Here is a 20,888-nt window from a genome sequence, read left to right as displayed (position 1 = left end):
AGTGCAAGATCAAAGATTGAAAGCTGTTCGCAGCAACAGCGCGTCAATGCTGCACTTGGAGTCAGATGACTACGCGACTTGATACCCGTGGATTGCAAACGCGCAAATTGCTTGGCAGCGCAACGATGAGTACAACTCAGTCGCAAAGCCTTGCACCATGAGCTCTTCACCTTCCGGACACATCATGAACTTACTTGATCTCCCAGCAGAAATTTTCGCTGCTATCATACACAACTACCTGCATGATTACCTGTACAATGGCCGCGGATGGGCTGTGGCAGTTCGCGCACGATATGTCTGCAAAGCCTTTGCGGTCGCCATACACGACGATATGTTTGGTCGATACTCCGCAAGTTTCTACTGCAGCTTCAGTGACGACCGCAAGCAGCGTCTACTCGCACCAAATATGTACACTGTCCTCTCCAAGATGGGCCCCACCCGCTGCCGCTCGACGTACATTCTTGATCACATGGAAGCCACGGTCAATTTTCTCATGGAATTCTCATATTATCAATCGCAAGCGCAGCGCGAACGCTACCGCCTGGCCCTCTGTAACGCCATGTCAGCGGCACTCTCGGTAGACGACATTCTCGCATATCTCTGCCAGGGACCATTCGATGACTCGGTCAAGGTCAGGAAGAATATGGGACGCGCAGATACAGTGGGAATGCTCGCTGCTGCCGCTGCTGTCAATAGTGAACCTGCCCTTCGTTTCCTTGTTGGCAAGGTATGCGACGTAGGTCTATGTAGCGAGCTGTACGGCACGCCGCTTACCGCCGCCGCGGTCAATGGGCATCTTTACTCCGCTTCTTTCGTTTATGAGCGTATGGAAAAACGCTTCTACAAGCGCAAACAACTGCACAACGCGATCAACGCGTGCATGTTCGAGCAACGTACTACTATACTTCCTACACTCATGTCCTGGTACCTGAAGTATTGCTACTCTGGAAGATTGATCAGGGAAGCAAAGCGAGGCTGGATCGACTGGGCAGTTCGAAATGGTGAAATGGACGTACTACGATTCAGTTACTATCCCGAGGATGCAATCAATTACATACGCCGACTGGAGCCAACGCCCTTCCACTCAGCCTGTCGATACGGCCACGCGTACATCATTCAGTACCTGCTCCAAGCTGATCCCACCTTGAGATGCGCAATTCGTAATCATGAAAAGGGTTATATCGGCTCTAACGAACTATGGCAGGGTCTTACAGTGGCGGTGGAGAATGGCTGGCTTGTGGCTACCAGACTGCTCATCCGCAGTGGTGTACAGATCAAACCAGGGAAGGAAAACTACGTCTCATCTACGCCAGTGCTGTGGTATGCACTCAAGGGAGGACATATCGATATGGTGGTGCTATTGCTGGCTTATGGTGCTGTGGTGCCGAAGAGAAGCTCTGAGCGCAATGGCATTTGGAATATGGCTGCGAACCACAGTGTGAAGACGGCAAGACTGCTTCAGGACATCTGGGATGAGCAAGAAAGATGTAAGTGAAGGTTAAGGTTGATGGTATACACTAGTGGGTGTGCGCGTTCGTCACCCTATGAGCATGCGACTCGCCGTAGCATCCGCCTTTTGCTATACAGTTCAAAAGGTGCATGTAGAATACAGCAGAAAGTCTGCTCCAGATAAACATCATGCCATAAGTGGTCCTGTGAGCTTGCACTGACATTATATACCGTGAGTTGGCTGCGATGTGTGCGAAGCAGTCATGACCGCCCATTAGCCCAGCCCGATGCACGCTGTAGATCCACCCGTGGACGCCACGGAAAGGCCCCACATCCCGCGTCGTCATGTCTCTTCCGCGCCGCCGCCACGCGTCACAGCGTACGACGTACCCTCCTGCGTCCAACTTCGCTTCCTGCGCAACTGGCTTGCGAACGATCAGCTTCTATGATACTTGAATTCATATAGTAATTCGACAATCAGCGACATCATAGCCGCGCATTCGTAACTCTCCAGAGAACCACCAACCTCCCTGGCACATCGCAATCAGCATCTTACTTACCCTCACAACTTACCCTACCTAGCCCAGCCCTCTCAAGATGGGTCGCTGGACAGACATGGACAGCGTAACCTCCCTTGTACACCCCCTGCCAAACCAGACCACTAACACAACCCCCAGGACGCCGAGCGCCTCCCCTCCGGCTTCGAGCGCATAGGTTACGACGCCGACACCCAAACCTACACCTTCCGCGACGCATCCGGCCGCATCTACGAATCCGAACCGGGCAATCGCTACGGCGAGCTACGCGCCACGGGCGAACACTCGCAGCCTCCGTCCGACGAGCAACGACGCGAGCAGGATGAGATGATAGAAGAAGGCAATAGAAGCGCTGTGCGTATGATGTTGCCGTTTGCGCTGCTGGTGCTGGTATTTCTGTTCTTAGTGTTTAAGCTCGTGAATAGGAGTGATGGGGCTGATACGGTTGTTGCTGGCTGTGGGGATGGGGAGCGCCAGGTGCGGGTTGAGAGGGGTGATACGTGTTGGGCGATTGCGGAGGCGAATGGGTTGAGTGTTGATGGTTTGCTGGGCTTAAGAGGGAATCAGGGTGTGGATTGTGGGAATCTCAGGGTAGGGCAAGGTATCTGTGTTCCGACAGTGAAGTGAGGGTGGTCCTCTGTCGCTCCCCCAGGCCTGCTTTACCCACCCATGAGGATGTTAGGAAATGGAAAAGAGTACAGTAAGAGGAGGAAGTGGTCACCGCATTTCTCTAGGTCACGATGCTGCAGACTTGGTCACCCATCAACCACCGATGAAGAGTTTCTTCTTACCGACGCCGTGATTTGTTCACGAAGGACCAGGCAACCATCCCAATAATCCATTCAGAGGCACCCAACCCTTTTGGAAGACCACCACGAGGATACCAGGAGTAAAAGCAAAGTCTCAATGGCCCCTGAGATGCAGGCACAAAGCGACTCAGAGAAGATCATTGTCAATGTGTTAGACCAAGCCCACAGGAGCTCACGCGCTATCCCCAAGTCGAATGTCGCGCTATGAGCGGCTTGGAAGTTCTGAGCGGATTTCTCGACTACGACTAGATGCAAAAAGCGCATGATCGTAGCTTCAGGCGTCCTGCGCTGAGAACCGCTTTGCGATTACTGATATGAAGACATCTCTTCATAACGATATTCATGTGCATAGCCCATGTGCTCCACTAAACCGATGCGCCGAGCATTACATATATCAAACTTGGTGGAGGTGTTCAAGCCGCGGGACCGGTAAATCGGCGTAAGTCTGAACGGTGTTGACAGCTACGCGACACTCAATGTCCTCCCATTCAGGCAGAAATTGCGCTAATGTAACCTCCAGGGTCCAGAATACAATTGGTAGAATGCTACCTGGCCATCAGGTTGGTGCAAAAATCTGCAGGTCCGCCTCGTGGAGATATAGCCTATACTGGTAAAACCCGGCTCGTTTATTCACATCCTTGCTCTTCAGCCTCTCGTAGCGTCGGTTCTTCCCGCATTAAGCAGGTCTCTCGTGTTTACACATTTAAGATCCGGTTATAGCGGATTGGAAAGGATTCTGGGTGGAGGCTACTCCACCAGGGCGTAATTTGGCCCGCAGCTACACCTTGGTGTATTGAACTATCTTACGCCCGATACTTGGCTGAGAAACATTCATCGGAGAACAAGTCTTTTTCCAATCCTACAGTCCCAGTTCTCTCGTACGCCCACGATTAGCGCAATCCTTCACAAGAGTTGCCCGTACGCAGATTGGCTCATACTTCCCGCAATCTACATCTTCCCGTGTAGGATCACGACCAGGCAGGATTCCAGCCTCGCTCTTGCGACGGTCGATATGCGCGCAATCCGAGTGAAAGACAGGTAGAAACAGCACGTTCCAGTCGGAGTCAGGCGCCTGACGTATAAAGCCAGCAGCTTTTCTTCTTTGTTCCATCTCTCTTTATCCTCATCAAGTCAATAACAACAACAACAACACCACCACACTCGAATTTGCCTCTCTTCTCATCAAACTCTCCACGATGAAGCTCTCTATTCCTCTCATCGCTTTGGCTTCGGCCACCAGCACCATGGCCGGCTGCTATGGCAGCGGCAAGCCCTACCTCAACGACTGCAACAAGAATTCGTTCCTTGATGCTGCTGACGACCTGTGTAAATCATTAACCCTCGCGGGATATTTCAACTATCGCCAAACGAAGACAGCGTGCGCCCCGGCCAGGTGCAATGGCATCAAGATGAACTACGAGGTGGGATGGAAGGGTAGCAGCGGAGGACATACCTTGGCTGTAGAAGACTGCAAAAGGCGACTTAAAGAAAATATCAACAACTGTCCATTGGGCGGCACTCAGACGGTCGCTGACTGGTTTTTCAAGTAAGTGGCTGCTGTGTACATGTCGCAAACTGTGCGATGAGGACGAGAGCTAACGCCGTGGGATTGTAGGTCTGACCCTAATGACGGTGGCTGCTGATCGAACCAATTCGGTTGGTTCAACAGTGTCGAAGAAGTTATGGTTGGGATCTGTGAAGGCGGGAAAGTGAAGGGCGATATACCAGAGACACGGCGTTCCGATATTGGATAGATGATGAATGAACAAGGATACTTGCCGGCATGACTTCTGCACTCTGCTGGTTTCCTCCCCATACGTTGTGTTTTGAACAGCAGCCTGCTCAGGTTGCGTTCCTGAAGTGAGGTTGCAGTCAGAGTGACTAAGAAGGAGCAGCTGACGCAGGGTGGCAGGGAAAGCCCAGGTTAGGCGTCCCATTAGCTCAATTCCACAACAGCGCATCGGCCCACAACCCGTCCAAAATTGCACCCAAGGATGCCAACATACCTTTAGAATACGACTTCAGTGTCTTGGACACAAACCAAGGGTCGGATACATCGCGAAAGCGCACACTGCGTAGCCTTCACATGACCCGATGTTCAAGATTATCACGTGTTCGACACCATTCAGGTTAGCTTCGGTCGCGACGGCTCCATGGCGGGCTTTCCCCCCGAAGCCACACCAACCGACAAACCTCACTTCTCAGCGCGCCCAACACCATCATTAGCGCATTCAACTAGAAGCGTGCAGGAGCTCGGATGGCTCATTAATCATTTCAATTCTTTTCCGTCATCTACCCAGGTTACCACGTAGTAGGCAAAGGCCTCGTTCCTGGACCCTGCGAATCTGGCCACACCTGGGCACATGTCCATCGTTCCTTCGTTTACCCGCAGCCGACTTCTCCACAGCCATTTTACCCGTATCCACCACATGAATGTATAAGTCTCTTCGCTGCATTACTACTGGTAAGCATGGAACGTCAAGGTGACACGAAATAATCGATTCAGGTACGCCATCTCCTGAGAATGAACTGCTCTGAGCGAAGAAAAGCGAAACTTACCGAATTTCGAAAGACGGATCTATTTCGGGTGTTGAGTACCAAGATTGAGATCAGGATTCGCGCCGTGATCTATCAACAACTTGCAGATATCGAAACGGCATTGTTGAGTAGCGTGGCGCAGAGAAGTTGACAGACCCTTGGCATCGGGGCGTAGGCGATCAGAATTTGCGCTGGCCGCCATGACGCGCTCAAGTGCATTCAAGTCTCCTCTCCGTACCGCAGTGTTAATCAAACCGTGGAAATGAGCGCGCTCTGTCCATTCGGATGAGTTCATGTTGCTGCGGTCAAACAAACCGGCATCCAACAAGAAGGATACCAGAACACGGAAGAGCTGAGGATGGAAACGATGGCGCCTGCTATATACGTTGGAACACGGTTCGGCTATCGTGAGGAACCTCTTTCTGAATTCTTTTCGCATAGTTGGCGTGGACAGTGCGATCAGCCTACCTAGGAAGCTCATCAATTCAGATGCGCAGGCTTCTTCGAACCAGTCCCCTAGGTGACGTATCTCCTTGTGCTTGGCATTCGAGATGTACCATTCGAGTAAAGCCAGGGCGATGGGCTCATTGCTGCGAACAGCATGCGTAATGCCTCTTACGACCGCGACGGTTTGTACTTTCATGACCTCGCTCACAGTTGATCGCTGGGTATGAGATAGTAGGACCTCAACAAGATCGAGGTCATCATTTTGCACGGCCAAGTCTAGCGCACAAACCAGCTCAGATCCTGTCGAGCACTTTGTCCACATGGCACCCTGCTCGGTAGTAAGTGCGCAGACAGTGTCCCTTTTGCCCATGATGACCGCGACACTCAGAGCCTCTTGACGCCCCGACGACGACATTACCCTGCTCCTGCTTTTGTTACTCGGGTTATAGGCGAGCTTGCAGATATTCGGGGTTTTAATCAGAGCGCCGATTACACCGCGGACCCAAACAGAGCGCTTTTCAGGCGAGGTATCACCGCTGACGTTAACGAGAACGTCGACAATCTTGTTGATGTGCGTGGGGAGAACGTGATTGGCGCCGTACAATGCGACCACTCGGTGCTCGAGGAAGGGTCTGAGTATGTTTCGCAAAAACGCCGACTCGCGCTTACCCAGGTTCCAATAGGCTGAGGCAGGCTGCTTGGCAAGCACCTTTGTTTTGATGTGGTCGTTGAAAGTTCCTGCAGTCGTTAGCAATGCTGTCCGTCATGAGTGGTGACATGATCGATTACTGCACACACTACGACGAAGCCAGGCTCGTCGGATGCCTTCCCCATTGACGTAGTGCGCCATGACGCATTCGAAGATTTCGGTTGGAAGATCGAGTAGCTCCATGGCGGGATACGTCCGGTTGCGAAATGTTGTAGTTGCAGTAATGGCGAGGGTTATACCGAAAGACTTGTTGACTCGCCAATCTTGTGTGTGGCGAGGTACAGACCCGCAAGCACGAGATATTTGCAGCTCGTGATATTCAGAGTCTCCGCAATGGTAGGTGATCAAGACAGAAAGCGGGGTGTACTTTGCCCTGGTCAATGCATTCACCGACGTCGAGGCGCTAGGTAAGATTAAGGTCTAAGATCCTTGTCATGGGTTTAGGCTACGTAGAGACCCTATAATACCAATTCTCACACCGCCGTGCGGATATCACTAGTAAACGCTCATACGGCTGGACTTCCCGTAACCCCATTTGTATCATCACATCCTACTCTTTTTCCAACAAGCCGCGAATGTGAAGATCTTCCAAACTCAACAATTGTTGTGGGAAGCTTTGTATGATGTTAGCGGTTGGTTCAGAATTTATAGAGAAGGCTTCCGTGAGATAGCTTACCTTTAGCAAAGAATGCATAAGTGTCCGCGTTGTTGAGGTTATCCGTGGAGTTGAGCGTGATAAAGTTGTCATATCCGTATTTGACATCTCCGACGCTGAACAATGCATGAGAGAGCTCATGCGTCATCGTCTTGGTCTTGTCGCCTTCATGACATTCTGGATGATCGATCTGGTACCACGCATCGAACCAAAATGGGCAGAACCTGACGTGAAGTTCCTCGCCAGCCCACACAGTCATGCCCAATACACCCGGTTCACAGCCATCGAGGTTGTTGCAAAAGATCTTGACACGACCCTCGTTCATGTTCCGACATTCAGATCCCATGGCGAGAAAGCCGTCGTTGAGCTTCTTGCGAATCTGCTCAGTGTCGTCCTTGAAGAACTCCATGATCCTCGTGTGATTGCCAGCGTCGGAAAGCGAGTTCTGCCATGCGGAATAGGCGCGATCTGAGCACAGACTGCGACTTTGGTCTAGAATGTCGTACTGTTCGTGGGTGCATCCGCCTTGGAGGTTGAATTCCGCATTCCATACGCTCGAGAGCCAAGTCTGACGGGTCGCGGCTGCTTCAGATCCATCGATGTTGACGGTAAGAGTGTTCGAGATGAAGTAGATGGTCTCTACAGCCAGTGATCCAGAGGTCGCATAGAGGAAGGTGCCTTGAGACACCAAATCGATCATACCGCCAGCGCCAAGATCGTAAACATGGGCGATATCGAAGTGCTTGTCGACCGTCTCCGAGGGTGACAAAACCTGGAATGAAGAGTCCTCCAGCGCAGTGAGGTCGATGTCAACATGGATACCGTAGAAAGGTAGCTTGTTGCCTGTACAATGAATGCATTAGTATCTGCTCCGCCGTGCATCGGAAGCGACCTACCATCTTTTACGACAGTGACCTTGTCGACGGCCAAGTCGCTTAGAAGACCATCAACTTTGACTAGACGCAAAGGCTCGAATCCGATGTTCTTGATCGATATCTTGACATTGGTGTTGCCCGCCATTTCCAAGTTGACTTGGACTTGAGGCGAGGAGGAGGCCGAATTTGATGCACCTGGAAGAGCCAGGGCACCAGTAGCCAACGCGAACGCTGCAAATAAGCTGGAGTAGAGGAACTTCATCGCTTCTAGCCGTTCAATCGGTTGAGGTGAGGTATACGGGAGACGAAGTCTAGGATATGGGAGTATAATCTACACAGTACAAAGATATGACAGGAAGGATACGGGAAAAGGAAAGAGTCAAATGTAGTAAAGGAGGAATATATAATACAGAGGAGACGATCTACCAAAGGAGAGGGGCGAGGGAAGACCTCGTGATTGACACAGGGGCTAACGGCCACCTGACGACTTTGACGGGGACTTTTTATCCTTTACAGATGAGTTTATACCGTTATTGATCCATGAACAATACTCACTATAAGCCAACTGCAAGGCTATTTGATCTGTGTGTGGTAGGCTCGTCTTGTGACTTTACTATGCACTGACCCCTTATCAGCTCCTTCACTATCCTTTCCCAGTAAGTATCTTGCTCAGTCATCTTCTCCAAACGCGCCAAAAGGAGCATAGACCAGTTCCAATCTTTCACGAGATAAGTTCTCGTCCTGCGCCTAGCTTAGCATGATTAGCTGGATACGTAACACTACCGTCACGTCAGCAGAACTTGTCAAGTACCTGTATGGACTACAATCATGATTCGACGGCCCCAGGATACCTGAGCAGTGCGTTTGCCGCATACATGTAGTTCACCTATCTCATATCACACGTCCAAACCGAGCACTTGGTACATACATCTTCATCATACATGCAACCTGGTCAAGGTGTTCTGACCACGTATCCTCCTGCCTCGAACTCAGAGGCTCAACTCCACAGACCACCAGTTCTCACCCACCAACACAGAATCCAGCATCTCACCCTCCCCAATGCCTCGATAGCCAAGAACAGCCTCTAGCAGAGGGAAAGTTCTCTTGGCAGGGCCACCATGAAAGATCGTGACGAAGAACCGAATCCGCTTGCCCAGTTTCTCCACCTCATCTCTCGCCCAAGCAATGTAGCGTAGTTCTCGAAGTTCTGAAACATCTCCAGTGTCGTAGTACTCGTACTGGATTTCGACTGCCCAGTACGTATACCTGTCCTTGGCCATTCTCTTGATGGCCCCGGCGAACTGGAAGCGACTTGGCCAGCGCAATCCATAATGGACTGTAGCCTCTCGACGCATATCTCGGTTTTGGCAAAGATTTGCCGATTCGCGTGTATATAGCTTGAGAGCTTTGAACAGCTCCCAACCTAACTGTCTGGTGGTCACTTTGGCCGAGCTTCTGCCTTCTCGCTTCCTTCTCTCGTTCTCGACTGGGTACTGTATGACGACCCGCATGAACGAGTTTAGTGTGCGTTTTGCAGTTCGGCTGAGTCGCTTTGTGACCTGGAGATCAACCTCTGCGGGAGTGAGTTCTGCGAATAGAGATTCGGCCTCTTGGCATATTGCTTTGCAGGCGAGCAAGAGGGTCGTAGAAGATTGGTGTTGCTCCAGATGTCCTTGTAGATTGATGGAACCGGGCGCGGAGGTGCTTTGTGCCGATCGGCGTGAAGAATGTATGAAGCACATGTCAAGTGCGTAGTAGTAGATCCTGTTGCGGATTTCTCCGGGCAGCTGGAACAGCGGACTCTGTGTTTGAGCGTGCATGACTGAAGTGGTGTTATCGGAGAGTTTCGCCATCTTGATCGTCGATCTTGATGAGTGTCAGCTTGTGTGCGCGCATTACGAAGAGGCTGGTTTCTATAGTATGCATTTGAGTAAACCATAGCCTGATCGTAAGAGATTTGTTCTACGTTAGCACAGAATAAATTCGTAAAAATCGACTCCCACTGCGCTACAGAACAAGTTCTGGCGTTCGCTGTCACAAACCAAGATTTGAAACGCCTGACTGAAAAGTATCGCAAATGAAAGAACGCTCGATTCATTAACTTGTTAGGGAAATTAGTACTTACTGGTCTCGTAGCGGGTGTGACTGATCGAAAAAAATGAATACGCAGCACTGGAGATCAGAACAACAAGAGCGTTTGCGACTAGCGCGGTGTTACCAGATGGTTGCCTGGCAAACGGACGGGGACGCGTTGATGACGTCGACGAGACAACGTGGAAAATGAGCGATCAAACAAGGCTACTTGGTCTGAGAAGGAGACCTTGCAAAGAGCGGCGATTATAATTTGGAGAAGGCGGCTGAGATATAACAGGATGACAATAACAGTGAAACTACGTACTTACATCGTGTCCTTCTGGCTACGGCTACCATTTTGATAACCAATCGCATCGAGCCCGTGGACTGAAGCATTGCCACGAGCATAAAAATCCTGGGTGAACCGCGATCTTGTGACCAGCTTTCGATCACCTGAAAAAGCAACGTTCTCCTGTCGCGGTGAAGGCAGAATACCAGAACATCGACCCTGCACCACATGTCTTCCCGTTCCTCTTTTACTTGCTGCTGCCTACCTTCTCTTTCCCTACCACAACCTCATCGCCGCGAACCTCTTTTGCAGGCACCAGGGAAAACATGACCGAAAGCATGGAAACTGACTGTTCCGATAGACACCGAGCTGCATCGCCAGCACTGACGGACATCTCGGAGCTGACCACACTATCAAGATCTCCAAGCCCGATCCCTGGGTACAACGCCTACGCTTCTCCCAAGAAATGCCAAGCCATTTCGAGCGCATCAGATGGGCAGGAGCAAGGTGGCTTCGGAGCCCTCGATAGGATCCCCATGGAGTTACGACAAGACATATATGGCCTCGCATTCGATATCGACGAGCCTGTCGTAGTCAAGGAGTGCTGCCACCCTGGAACAACCAAGCGGATGCTCGAGCTATGTCCCAAGCATGGCGCCAAGGCTAAATCTGGAGCAGGTCGTTTTAATATCCTCCAGATCTCCAAAGCAATCAGGACGGAGGCGATGTGGGTCGTCTTCGCCAAAACCACTCTCTTCCTCAATACAGAGGGCAGTATAAGCAAGTACTACACCACCGTCCCCCGCCCGCGTACTCTCCGCAAGGTGATCGGCTACAGGAAGCCCACTACATGCAAGAGCGCAATCTGGAAGACAGCCAACCAGTTTCGTATCATCAAGATCCATCTCTCTGAAGAACTCCTGGAATATGGCAATCCGTACGCCTTTATCGATCGTCTGGTATGCATCGTAACACTGCTGTGCAAGGAGCAAGACAAGGACCACGTCGCTTCGAAATCGGTACACCTGAACCTCGGCAGCTTCTTCCAGCAAATGCTCCCTTTCAACGAGAAGTCTCAGCTAGATAGGCGGTATGGAGAATATCTCGACTGGTTGTTCTTCCATTCCGACACCCACGAGCCAGACCACGACAAGCTCGCGAAAGGTATAGTACGCAGCCTGCAGCGACTGGTGGCTACGATAGGCAAGCATTCTGGCCGCGAGCAGTGGAAGATTCTCGTGGAGACTGAGATTGCGGAGGAGGACGAGGGCGGTGCGAAGGCGCTGTTCGATTTCCAAGTCGCTTGCGCGGAGCAAGGTGTTAAGGTCTGTGATTTGGAGAGCTAGATGCACGGCTTCAGATAGGGCGGACGATCATGGTCTGGCAGGGCGTCGGCGCGTTCGTACCGGGCACGGGAGGTCGTATCATGGCAGATCGATTACGGGTTTGCAAACGTCAGTATAGCATAAATGAACAAAAGCGTGGTTTCCAGCTGCACATTCGGCTCGCATGGTTGCGCCTGGGCAAAAAATCGCGAAGCAGGCTTTGATACGCGTGGTGTTGACGCGTATTTGGTGTGAGCATGCATTCGAGGAGTAATGACGCGACTGCCGGAGATGCACAACAGACGCTAGTTATGTCATCCATCCGCCATGGATTCACTATCAGGGGTAATGACACCCGCGCAACACCGTCCAAGTAGCATCTTCTGAGACACATAGAATTGTAGCTTCAGGAGTCTCAAGCATGTCTACTTTGAAAGACCACAGCCTGCCTATCCCAAAAGGCTAAGCCTCTCAAACATCTTCACGACAGGCGCCTCCCTCTTCTTTCCAACCTCCTGCAAGCTATCCCATAAAGTCGCATCCCCGCCCGTAGGCTTCATCGCCTCGCCCTCAACTCCAATCGGTGCCCCATTGATACCTTCCGAGCTCCCTGCAGCCACAGGTGGATACATCTCCTTGATAGCATCTTGACACCGTTCCATGACCTCGTTGACAGCGTTGGACACAGCATCAGCACGCTCTCTCATACCCCGTCTGACTAAACCCTCAACAAGACGTTGGATTTCTTCTTGCATGCTGTTGATGCGCTCTATGAGGCGTTCGATGGAGTTGGTAAGATACTCTTCTTCGTATACTGTACCCTTCTTACCGCGCGCACGCTTCCTCTCTTCTCTCCGCTTGTTCTTGCTTGTCTTGCGCGTAGTTGTTGTGTTCACGGTACCAGTCTGGTTTGTGTACCTGGTCATGAACGTGCCACCACTCGTTGTATCTGTGGGCGCCAGAGAAATATTGTCGGGAATGTTGGCATCGGCAGGACCGTCGATCATGCCTTCGTAGAATGCCAGCGGATCCTCTGCTTTCTTGGCCCTGAGTTCCTTGAGTCGAGGTACTTGTGCTTGCAGTTGACCCTTCATGTCGGCGAGGAACTCTGTCATGTCTGCGCTGCGCTCGACGAGGCCGGGGTCGATGACTTCGGTGATGAGGCTGGGCTCGCGTCGGAGTGTGACGATGCGAATTGCTTCGGCGAAATGGCAGCCTCGGCATAAGAGACGTGCCGCGGACGCAAGGTCGGAGAGGTAGTCGAGTGTTATTGATGAAGCTGACAGGTAGTCTTTGGATTCTGTGAGACCTTCTGCAAGATCTGTCGCAATGCTTGAGAGTTCATCCGCGCTTACGTCGGCGAGAATAGCAGACGACAAAGCCTCACGCCAGAGGTTGGCTGAACGGTAGCATGGCCAAGCGGAGGCATGATCGTTGAGGTATTCGTACGCCAATGCAGCTTCTTTGTTCTTGTTGTTAGTACTCAAGAAGTCTGCGTACAACCTCATGATTTCCTTCAGACGGGTGCTGTCGTATTGGTACATGCTCAAGGCTTCAGGGTAGAGATCATGCTTTTGCACATAGTCTTGTACCTCATCGTAGGCCTGAAGATCCTTGAGATGCATGAGCGCTTTCGCTCTTCTTCCGAGCTGGTCGTCAATCTTGAACTTGCGACGAGTTTCGGACAGATCTTGTAGAGATTGCAAGTGTGGCAGATACTCTCGCGGATCCTATTGAGGGTCAGCTACTAATGAGACCCATGTATTCGATCAGCATACCTTTTGTGACTGTTGAGCGATGAGCAGGGCGAGGTCAAGGTTGTACAGTCCCAAAGATGTGTCGTATAGTTGGTTGACGTCTGCAAGGAAGCATATGTGTTCGGCAGCCTTCTCAGTGAGGGGATCGCTAGATGCTGTGACATGTTAGAAATGCGGAAAACGCAAATGTATAAGACTTACCTTGTAGGCGACCTATCATAGCAAGACCTGTTTCCAGAGCTGGTGGTGTCTTGGAAACATGGGCTGTGATGATGTTTTGCAGGTGCGCGTCTTTATACTGAGACTTCTCTAACACGGCCAGGAAAGCGTCGCATATCCGGTTTACTTTGTTCTCGACTTGGTCTAGGGAGAGCTTTGGCTTCGTAGCCAGATCTTTCGTCTTCAACGTTTCCTTGTACATGGTCTCCGACACGTCCTCGTTACTTGAATAGTTAGCAACCATGTTCTAAGATGCATGGTTAATCGCTTACCGGAGCTGCGCCAGGAGCAAGTCAATATGTTCGATCTTTTTGATCTGTGAAATAATCTTCTCCAGGCTCGCCATGAACCGCTCCGGATCGTGGTCATGAAGTATGTTGAGATCGACGCGCTGATTACGACAAGCAAAGAAGGCTTCATCGTAACGCTCTGCCTCAATGTTGCGACGGATGGCAGCAAGCACAAGCGCTCGCGGATAGATCGTCTCAAGATTACCTCTTGGCATCTGCAACACGACTGAGTATGTCGTAGGCATCACAGTAACGATCTTTGCTCCTCTTTCGATGCTCCTGCATCTCTCATCCTTTTGTGGCTCGTCTGCGGGTACCTCGAGTTCTAGTACATGTCAGTACATGCGTCTAGTCTCATGATGCAAGTTGGACTTACCATCTGCACTTGCAAGATGCACAAACTTGAGTAAATGTTGTGTCGTCGTGAAAATGAGATGCGCAGTGGTAATCACGAAAGACGTGCAGTTGCGGACCAGAATGCGCTCGTTAGCGTATAGTACTCCACTCTTTGTTAATCCAAATGCCAATGTCTGGCCATGTTAGCTAGCTGATACGACGTCGCGGGGAGTATGTTTGCGTACCTGGCCTTCAACATCGATCACTTGAACCTCGAGCGCAAATGAAGGAAACCTATGCACGAAAGGCGTCAGGGGAGCACAATCCGATCTCAGCTCATCTACAACGACCTGATGGAGGGCACCATTTTGAAACTCGATGTACGGCGTTTCTTGATGAACGTTGGACAAAAGTAGGGACACGTTCTCGGTCTCCATTATGTGTCCTTGGGGTAGTAGCACATCGCCTTCGGACTGCCAGAGCGAGCTTTCCTCTTCGTCCCAGCTGTCTGCTAGTACGAAGATCTGATCCTCACCAAAGAACGTGACGTGGCGTGGTGAGCCATGACTTATCGCATCACTGCGCCAGAGGAGACTAGGCTTGGGTATAGGCCGCTTGTTGAGATCGAGAGCATACACAGCAAGGTCGCTGTCGGAGAGCACTGCCAAGCGATTGCCAGATTTTGAAAGCGCTACGTCCATTGGTTTTGAGTCGAGACCCAGAGTGTGAAGTGACATGGGAGGTGGCACATTCGCGATGCGAAGTGGTGTGAGTTTCAGGGATACTTGCAGTAATTAGTATCGAAAAAATCACGCATATAAAGTGCATCACTCACATCCATCTATTGATGCGACCATGCCAAAATCGTTCGGCGGGGCGACTGAGCCGGCCGAAATTGTGGACGCGTACTCAAGCACTTGAAGCGCATCTGAACTGAACTTAGTTATATTAACCTTGCGTTGACGAGGGCCAACTTACCTGGAGTTGACAAAGCTACTACAAGCGGACGCTCAGCATGCCAGCTACATATGACTGTTCGAGGACCAGCGTCCGGAAATCGAAGTTCTTGCTTGAGATAGTAGTGGTAATTACTCATCGTCCAAAGTTGTACTTTGCCAGGATATGATACAGCTAACACGTTGGAATCGCTATTCCACTTGAGTGTTAACGGAATCGAGAGGGCTGCAAGCTCTTCCGGGGTAAATCGAAGATCGAATTGGCCGTGGCGAAGACCATTGCGCTCGAAGAACACCACTTCAATCTTATCTTCGGTGCGACGGGTACTCGCAATCAGATTACCTGATGGTCGCCAACTGAGAGCTCCTTCAAGGCCGTCCACGGGCTCGCTCACACTGTCCAGCTGTCCTTCCCGGGAGTAGACGCGGATCATGCGACGGCGTTCTTCCTCGACCTTGCTTACTGCAAACCATGCGCCGTCACCTCTCCAGCTTATCGTGACAGAGCGATCGTCGAATGGGCTCAGTACACCCTCGTCGATACTTTCTGGCACTGTTGGATCTTGCAGTGCTCTGGCTCGTTTGCCCTTGAACTGTGTCTCTTTCTTTCCCCAACCCACAGAGACATGACTGGAGACGTTGACATCTTCGGGGGTGAGATTGATACTCGCAATGTTTTCGATATCGCGGCTCATCAATAGTAAAGTGTCCGCCTGTGTGGTGATGGCGAGAAGTTCTTCATCTGGTGACCACGCCGCAGCAGAGATACCGGCATCGACTGAGCCCACGATCTCAACTAGCTCTTCTGTAGATGATGGGTCCTCTCGCACGAGCACGATGTCTCCTCCGGCCAGAATCAAACATGATGTCGAAGTGTCGGCGAAATGGTGCAGGCTCAAGATTGAGTCATGGGTAAGCGAGGGCAGCGGGCATGGCGCATCCCACGATGCGATGCTTTCAAGCTTTTCCTCGACACCGTTGCGAGTATGATGCAGTCTCTTGAGTTCGATGGTCGCACGTGATTCCGAAGGGCCGAAGGCGCATACCAGCGCATTTGATGCGGCGTCCCATGCAGTCGCCGTTAACGGTAGTGGCTCGTCTCCGGAAAATCGCAGGAGCGATCTTGCTACAATCTTGAGGTTTCGCATTGCCGAAGAATCATGGACTGTGTTCGTGGCAATGTTGCGTCCTGTTGCTCGAATGACTGGTCACTAGCCCCGTTGGCAGAATCGCGCTTCCGAATTTTTGGTGATGCTAGCGCCGAGCTTCTACCGAAGGGTAACGCAACGCATCTCATCGTCATCAAGGTGTTGCAATTGAACCACGTTCGCCCACCGTCCATCCCCTGGTTCCTGTTTGGGCAGAAAATGGTACTCCTCAACAGTGCTGGTTCATGGCAGAATAATATTGCAGTAACTCATTTCGAAGTTGAAGAGACGGCTCTTGCCCACCGAGGTATACAATAAGTATCATTAGGACTTGCAATCTGCATGCATTGGATCATGGTGGAAGACAGACAATGAAATTGATGCTGTGATGTCTATACAGGTCTCCGAGCGACCCTCCGATATTCTACAAATCCCGTGCCCTTCCCATAGTCCAGTATCGTGCCCACGTTCCGAATGACTGCATCTATTTGTTCTTCTTTGTCTGCCAGACTGTTGTAGGGATTTTGTTAGATGTGTTCTCATAGTAGATATCAGTGAGTCGGGCGCCTCACCAGCAAGGAGGAATGGCAGGGAGAATCCGGTGGCTGCGAATGTTAGCACTACCCAGCGATTGCGACGCGCCAGTGCGTACCCATGAATCCCCAGTACTTGAAGGCGAAGCCCTTCTTCAGTGGGTCAAATGGCAAGTTGCTGCGCGGGCCCTCGGGATAGTGGTATGGGCTGGCGAACTGGGCGCGGGTGGACTGGAAGCCGCGGCGGGCGACGAGAGTTGGGGCCGAGGCGGCGCGGAAGGTAGCACGGGCGAGCATCTTCGGAAGTCAGCTGGTGTTGCAATTGGCGTCGAGTTGGGGCGTACCTTGTCTGTGTTGTAGAGTGGAGAGGTTGTGGAGTTCTGGTCGCGGTGGTTCGATGAGTTGCAGCTTCCACGGCTGCCATGTCTTGGCAATGACCCGCTTAGTAAGGCCCATCAAAGTTTCTCGATCGCCGTTGCGCTCGCCTTCGATAATCTTTCGCGACAGGTCAAAACTGCCTGTCTGGTCCACCACGCAACCCCACGAAACAAACGCACTCAACCGCGCACAGAGTGAAACCAACCACCCACCATGGACGACGACATGTTCGACGTCTTTGAGGGCGGCCCGTCCACGGACACGGCGCCCCGGAAGAACAAGAAGCGCCAGGCGAATGGCACCGTCAAGTCGCCTGAACCCGTCGCTGACACTGCCATGGCGGATGCGCCTGCAGAGTCATCTGAAGCCCCGAACGAAAGCAGTAGCGCGCAGGCTCTGAAGAAGAAGCAGAAGCGCGATGAGCCCGAGCCTATAGTTACCGACGATTTCGAGACAGAGCAGACGCGCGAAATGGCTGCCGCAGCGGGTCTTCAAGCGCAGTCGCAAGAGGGTCAGGCAGTGGTGCTTTCGCATCAAGTCCGCCATCAAGTCGCGCTCCCTCCGGACTACGACTACGTCCCCATCTCTGAGCACAAGGCCCCCGCAGAGCCCGCGCGCGAGTGGCCTTTTACCCTGGATCCCTTCCAGCAGGTCTCCATCGCCTCGATACAGCGAAACGAAAGTGTTCTGGTGTCAGCGCATACCTCTGCCGGAAAGACAGTTGTGGCAGAATACGCCATCGCGCAATGTCTCAAGAACAACCAGCGAGTCATCTACACCAGTCCCATCAAGGCGCTTAGCAACCAGAAGTACCGAGAGTTCATGGCAGAGTTTGGCGACGTCGGTCTGATGACTGGTGATGTCACCATCAACCCCACTGCAACCTGTCTGGTCATGACGACGGAGGTATGTACGCAACGCTTTGGAGGATGATGAAGACTAACATATCCAGATTCTGCGCTCTATGCTGTACAGAGGTTCCGAGATTATGCGCGAAGTAGCTTGGGTCGTGTTCGACGAAGTTCACTACCTGCGCGACAAGTCAAGAGGTGTCGTCTGGGAAGAGACTATCATTCTTCTGCCAGACAAGGTCCGCTACGTCTTCCTCTCCGCCACCATTCCCAACGCCATGCAGTTCGCCGAATGGATCACCAAAACCCATAGCCAGCCGTGCCACGTCGTCTACACCGATTTCCGTCCGACGCCGCTACAACACTATTTCTTCCCCGCTGGTGCCGACGGTATACATTTGGTGGTAGATGAAAAGGGTGTGTTCCGCGAAGAGAACTTCCAGAAAGCCATGTCTTCCATTGCGGACAAGGGCGGAAGCGAGGCCAAGGACTTCATGGCGAAGCGCAAAGGCAAGGGCAAGGACAAGAAGACCAACACGGGCGGAAACAAGGACCAGACGGATATCTACAAGATTGTCAAGATGATCATGGTCAAGAGCTACAATCCGGTCATCGTCTTCAGTTTTAGCAAAAGGGAATGCGAGAACTACGCGCTCTCCATGAGCTCGCTCGCGTTCAACGACGATTCCGAAAAGGCCATGGTGACCAAGGTCTTCAACAGCGCCATCGAGATGTTGTCAGAGGAGGACCGACAACTACCCCAAATTCAGCACATTCTCCCCCTTCTCCGGAGAGGCATCGGTGTTCATCACTCCGGTCTTCTGCCTATCTTGAAGGAGACCATCGAAATCTTGTTCCAGGAAGGGCTGATCAAGGTTCTCTTCGCGACCGAAACCTTCTCCATCGGATTGAACATGCCGGCCAAGACAGTCGTGTTCACCAGTGTGCGCAAGTTTGACGGAGTATCGCAGCGATGGGTCACGCCTTCTGAGTTCATCCAGATGTCTGGTCGAGCTGGACGTCGTGGTCTTGATGACCGTGGTATTGTCATCATGATGATTGGCGAGCAGATGGAGCCTGCTGTGGCTAAGGAGATTGTCCGCGGTCAACAGGATAACCTCAACTCAGCTTTCCATTTGGGATACAACATGATTCTCAACCTCATGCGAGTGGAAGGCATCTCCCCCGAATTCATGCTGGAGAGGTGTTTCTTCCAGTTCCAGAGCACGGCAGGTGTCTCCAATCTGGAGAAGCAACTTGCGAAGCTTGAAGAAGAAAAGGCGAACACTAACGTCGTCGATGAGCTAGCCATCAAAGACTACTACAACCTGCGACAGCAATTGGACACCCATACCAAGGACATGCGTGACGTGATCATGCAGCCGAACTACTGCTTGCAGTTCCTGCAGGGTGGCCGCTTAGTCAAGATCAAGTTCAAGGACTATGACTTTGGCTGGGGTGCTGTGGTAGCGTACACTGCTCGCAAGGCTAACAAGGGCGAAGTTCTTCCACCTCAAGAATCCTACATTGTCGACGTTCTACTACCGGTCAGCAGCGACACCAAGTTCGTACCAGCGGCAAATGACGGGCTACCGCCTGGTGTGCGCCCACCTGCGACAGGGGACAAGGGCAAGATGGAGGTTGTCCCTGTGGTTCTGAACTGCATCGAATCAATTGGTCATCTCCGAGTCTTCCTCCCCAACGAGCTCAAGTCGACAGAGCAACGGAATAACGTTCGCAAGGCATTGAACGAGGTCAAGAAGCGCTTCCCTGATGGAATTGCTATTTTGGATCCCATTGAGAACATGAACATCAAGGATGACAGCTTCAAGAGGCTGCTAAGGGTAAGCTTCACTATCAAGATTTCGCATTCTTATCTAACGTTTTGCAGAAAATCGAAGTGCTAGAGTCCCGTCTTCTCTCGAACCCTCTTCACAACTCGCCTAGGCTACCCGAATTGTACAGCCAGTACGCGCAGAAGATTGCGATTGGTGAGAAGATCAAGAGTATCAGGAAAGAGATTGCGAACGCTCTGTCGGTCATTCAATTAGACGAATTGAAGAGCAGGAAACGTGTGCTGCGGCGCCTCGGCTTCATCGACGAAGCCGACGTCGTGCAGCTCAAGGCCCGTGTCGCTTGCGAGATCAGCACCGGTGATGAGCTCGTGCTTAGCGAGCTGCTCTTTAACCGTTTCTTTAATGAGCTGACGCCAGAGCAGTGCGTCGCTTGTCTTAGTTGTTTCATATTCGAGGAGAAGACGCAAGAAGTACCAGCGCTCAAAGAAGAGCTTGCCAAGCCATACCGCGAGATCCAGCAGCAAGCTAGGGTTATCGCGAAGATGTCTCAAGAGAGCAAGCTGACAGTCAACGAGGAAGAGTACCTCAAGTCGTTCAAGTATGAGCTGATGGAGGTCGTCTACGCCTGGTCAAAGGGTGCGACATTCGCACAGATTTGGTATGTCCGCTTTGTTTCTGTCGCATTTGACGACAACTAACACTAGACAGCAAAATGACAGACGTGTACGAGGGAAGTCTAATTCGTCTGTTCAGACGATTAGAAGAGTTACTTCGACAAATGGCCCAGGCCTCCAAGGTCATGGGAAGCGAGGAACTTGAGCAAAAGTTCACGGCAGCACTTGAACTCGTCCGCAGGGATCTGGTCGCAGCTCAGTCGCTGTACCTGTAATGCGTGAAGCATGTCTTGTATATTATGGTC

The 20,888-nt window shown here is 51.7% G+C and overlaps 8 protein-coding genes across 8 annotated transcripts; 3 read left to right on the top strand and 5 right to left on the bottom strand.

Annotated features, from left to right (window-relative positions):
* Window positions 1-157: 157 nt before the first annotated feature.
* J4E79_008104 (uncharacterized protein) lies at window positions 158-1,495 on the top strand (the record flags this gene model as incomplete). Its single annotated transcript, XM_049356963.1, has 1 exon — window positions 158-1,495. The coding sequence occupies one exon, from the start codon at window positions 158-160 to the stop codon at window positions 1,493-1,495; it is 1,338 nt and encodes a 445-aa protein (XP_049208810.1).
* Window positions 1,496-5,372: 3,877 nt separating this feature from the next.
* Window positions 5,373-6,671, bottom strand: J4E79_008103 (uncharacterized protein; the record flags this gene model as incomplete). Its single annotated transcript, XM_049356962.1, has 2 exons — window positions 5,373-6,517; window positions 6,578-6,671. The coding sequence occupies 2 exons, from the start codon at window positions 6,669-6,671 to the stop codon at window positions 5,373-5,375; spliced, it is 1,239 nt and encodes a 412-aa protein (XP_049208809.1).
* A 411-nt stretch (window positions 6,672-7,082) lies between these two features.
* J4E79_008102 (uncharacterized protein) lies at window positions 7,083-8,163 on the bottom strand (the record flags this gene model as incomplete). Its single annotated transcript, XM_049356961.1, has 3 exons — window positions 7,083-7,102; window positions 7,165-7,986; window positions 8,040-8,163. The coding sequence occupies 3 exons, from the start codon at window positions 8,161-8,163 to the stop codon at window positions 7,083-7,085; spliced, it is 966 nt and encodes a 321-aa protein (XP_049208808.1).
* An 844-nt stretch (window positions 8,164-9,007) lies between these two features.
* J4E79_008101 (uncharacterized protein) lies at window positions 9,008-9,871 on the bottom strand (the record flags this gene model as incomplete). The annotated part of the gene is given in 2 exon segments (XM_049356960.1): window positions 9,008-9,445; window positions 9,461-9,871. The coding sequence occupies 2 exon segments, from the start codon at window positions 9,869-9,871 to the stop codon at window positions 9,008-9,010; spliced, it is 849 nt and encodes a 282-aa protein (XP_049208807.1).
* Window positions 9,872-10,916: 1,045 nt separating this feature from the next.
* J4E79_008100 (uncharacterized protein) lies at window positions 10,917-11,726 on the top strand (the record flags this gene model as incomplete). The annotated part of the gene is made up of 1 exon (XM_049356959.1): window positions 10,917-11,726. The coding sequence occupies one exon, from the start codon at window positions 10,917-10,919 to the stop codon at window positions 11,724-11,726; it is 810 nt and encodes a 269-aa protein (XP_049208806.1).
* Window positions 11,727-12,154: 428 nt separating this feature from the next.
* Window positions 12,155-16,411, bottom strand: J4E79_008099 (uncharacterized protein; the record flags this gene model as incomplete). Its single annotated transcript, XM_049356958.1, has 7 exons — window positions 12,155-13,435; window positions 13,484-13,617; window positions 13,664-13,905; window positions 13,954-14,296; window positions 14,348-14,501; window positions 14,553-15,091; window positions 15,286-16,411. 7 exons carry the CDS (start codon window positions 16,409-16,411, stop codon window positions 12,155-12,157), a joined length of 3,819 nt encoding a protein of 1,272 aa, XP_049208805.1.
* A 484-nt stretch (window positions 16,412-16,895) lies between these two features.
* Window positions 16,896-17,241, bottom strand: J4E79_008098 (uncharacterized protein; the record flags this gene model as incomplete). Its single annotated transcript, XM_049356957.1, has 3 exons — window positions 16,896-16,921; window positions 16,984-17,016; window positions 17,064-17,241. The coding sequence occupies 3 exons, from the start codon at window positions 17,239-17,241 to the stop codon at window positions 16,896-16,898; spliced, it is 237 nt and encodes a 78-aa protein (XP_049208804.1).
* Window positions 17,242-17,535: 294 nt separating this feature from the next.
* MTR4 (ATP-dependent RNA helicase mtr4) lies at window positions 17,536-20,858 on the top strand (the record flags this gene model as incomplete). The annotated part of the gene is made up of 4 exons (XM_049356956.1): window positions 17,536-18,228; window positions 18,275-20,017; window positions 20,065-20,627; window positions 20,678-20,858. 4 exons carry the CDS (start codon window positions 17,536-17,538, stop codon window positions 20,856-20,858), a joined length of 3,180 nt encoding a protein of 1,059 aa, XP_049208803.1.
* Window positions 20,859-20,888: the final 30 nt, after the last annotated feature.

Source organism: Alternaria viburni, assembly GCF_023758015.1.
Source record: "Alternaria viburni strain BMP 2772 chromosome Unknown scaffold_18, whole genome shotgun sequence".
In the NCBI taxonomy this organism is placed as follows: Eukaryota; Fungi; Ascomycota; class Dothideomycetes; order Pleosporales; family Pleosporaceae; genus Alternaria; species Alternaria viburni.
This window is presented reverse-complemented; position numbering and strand designations above follow the sequence as displayed.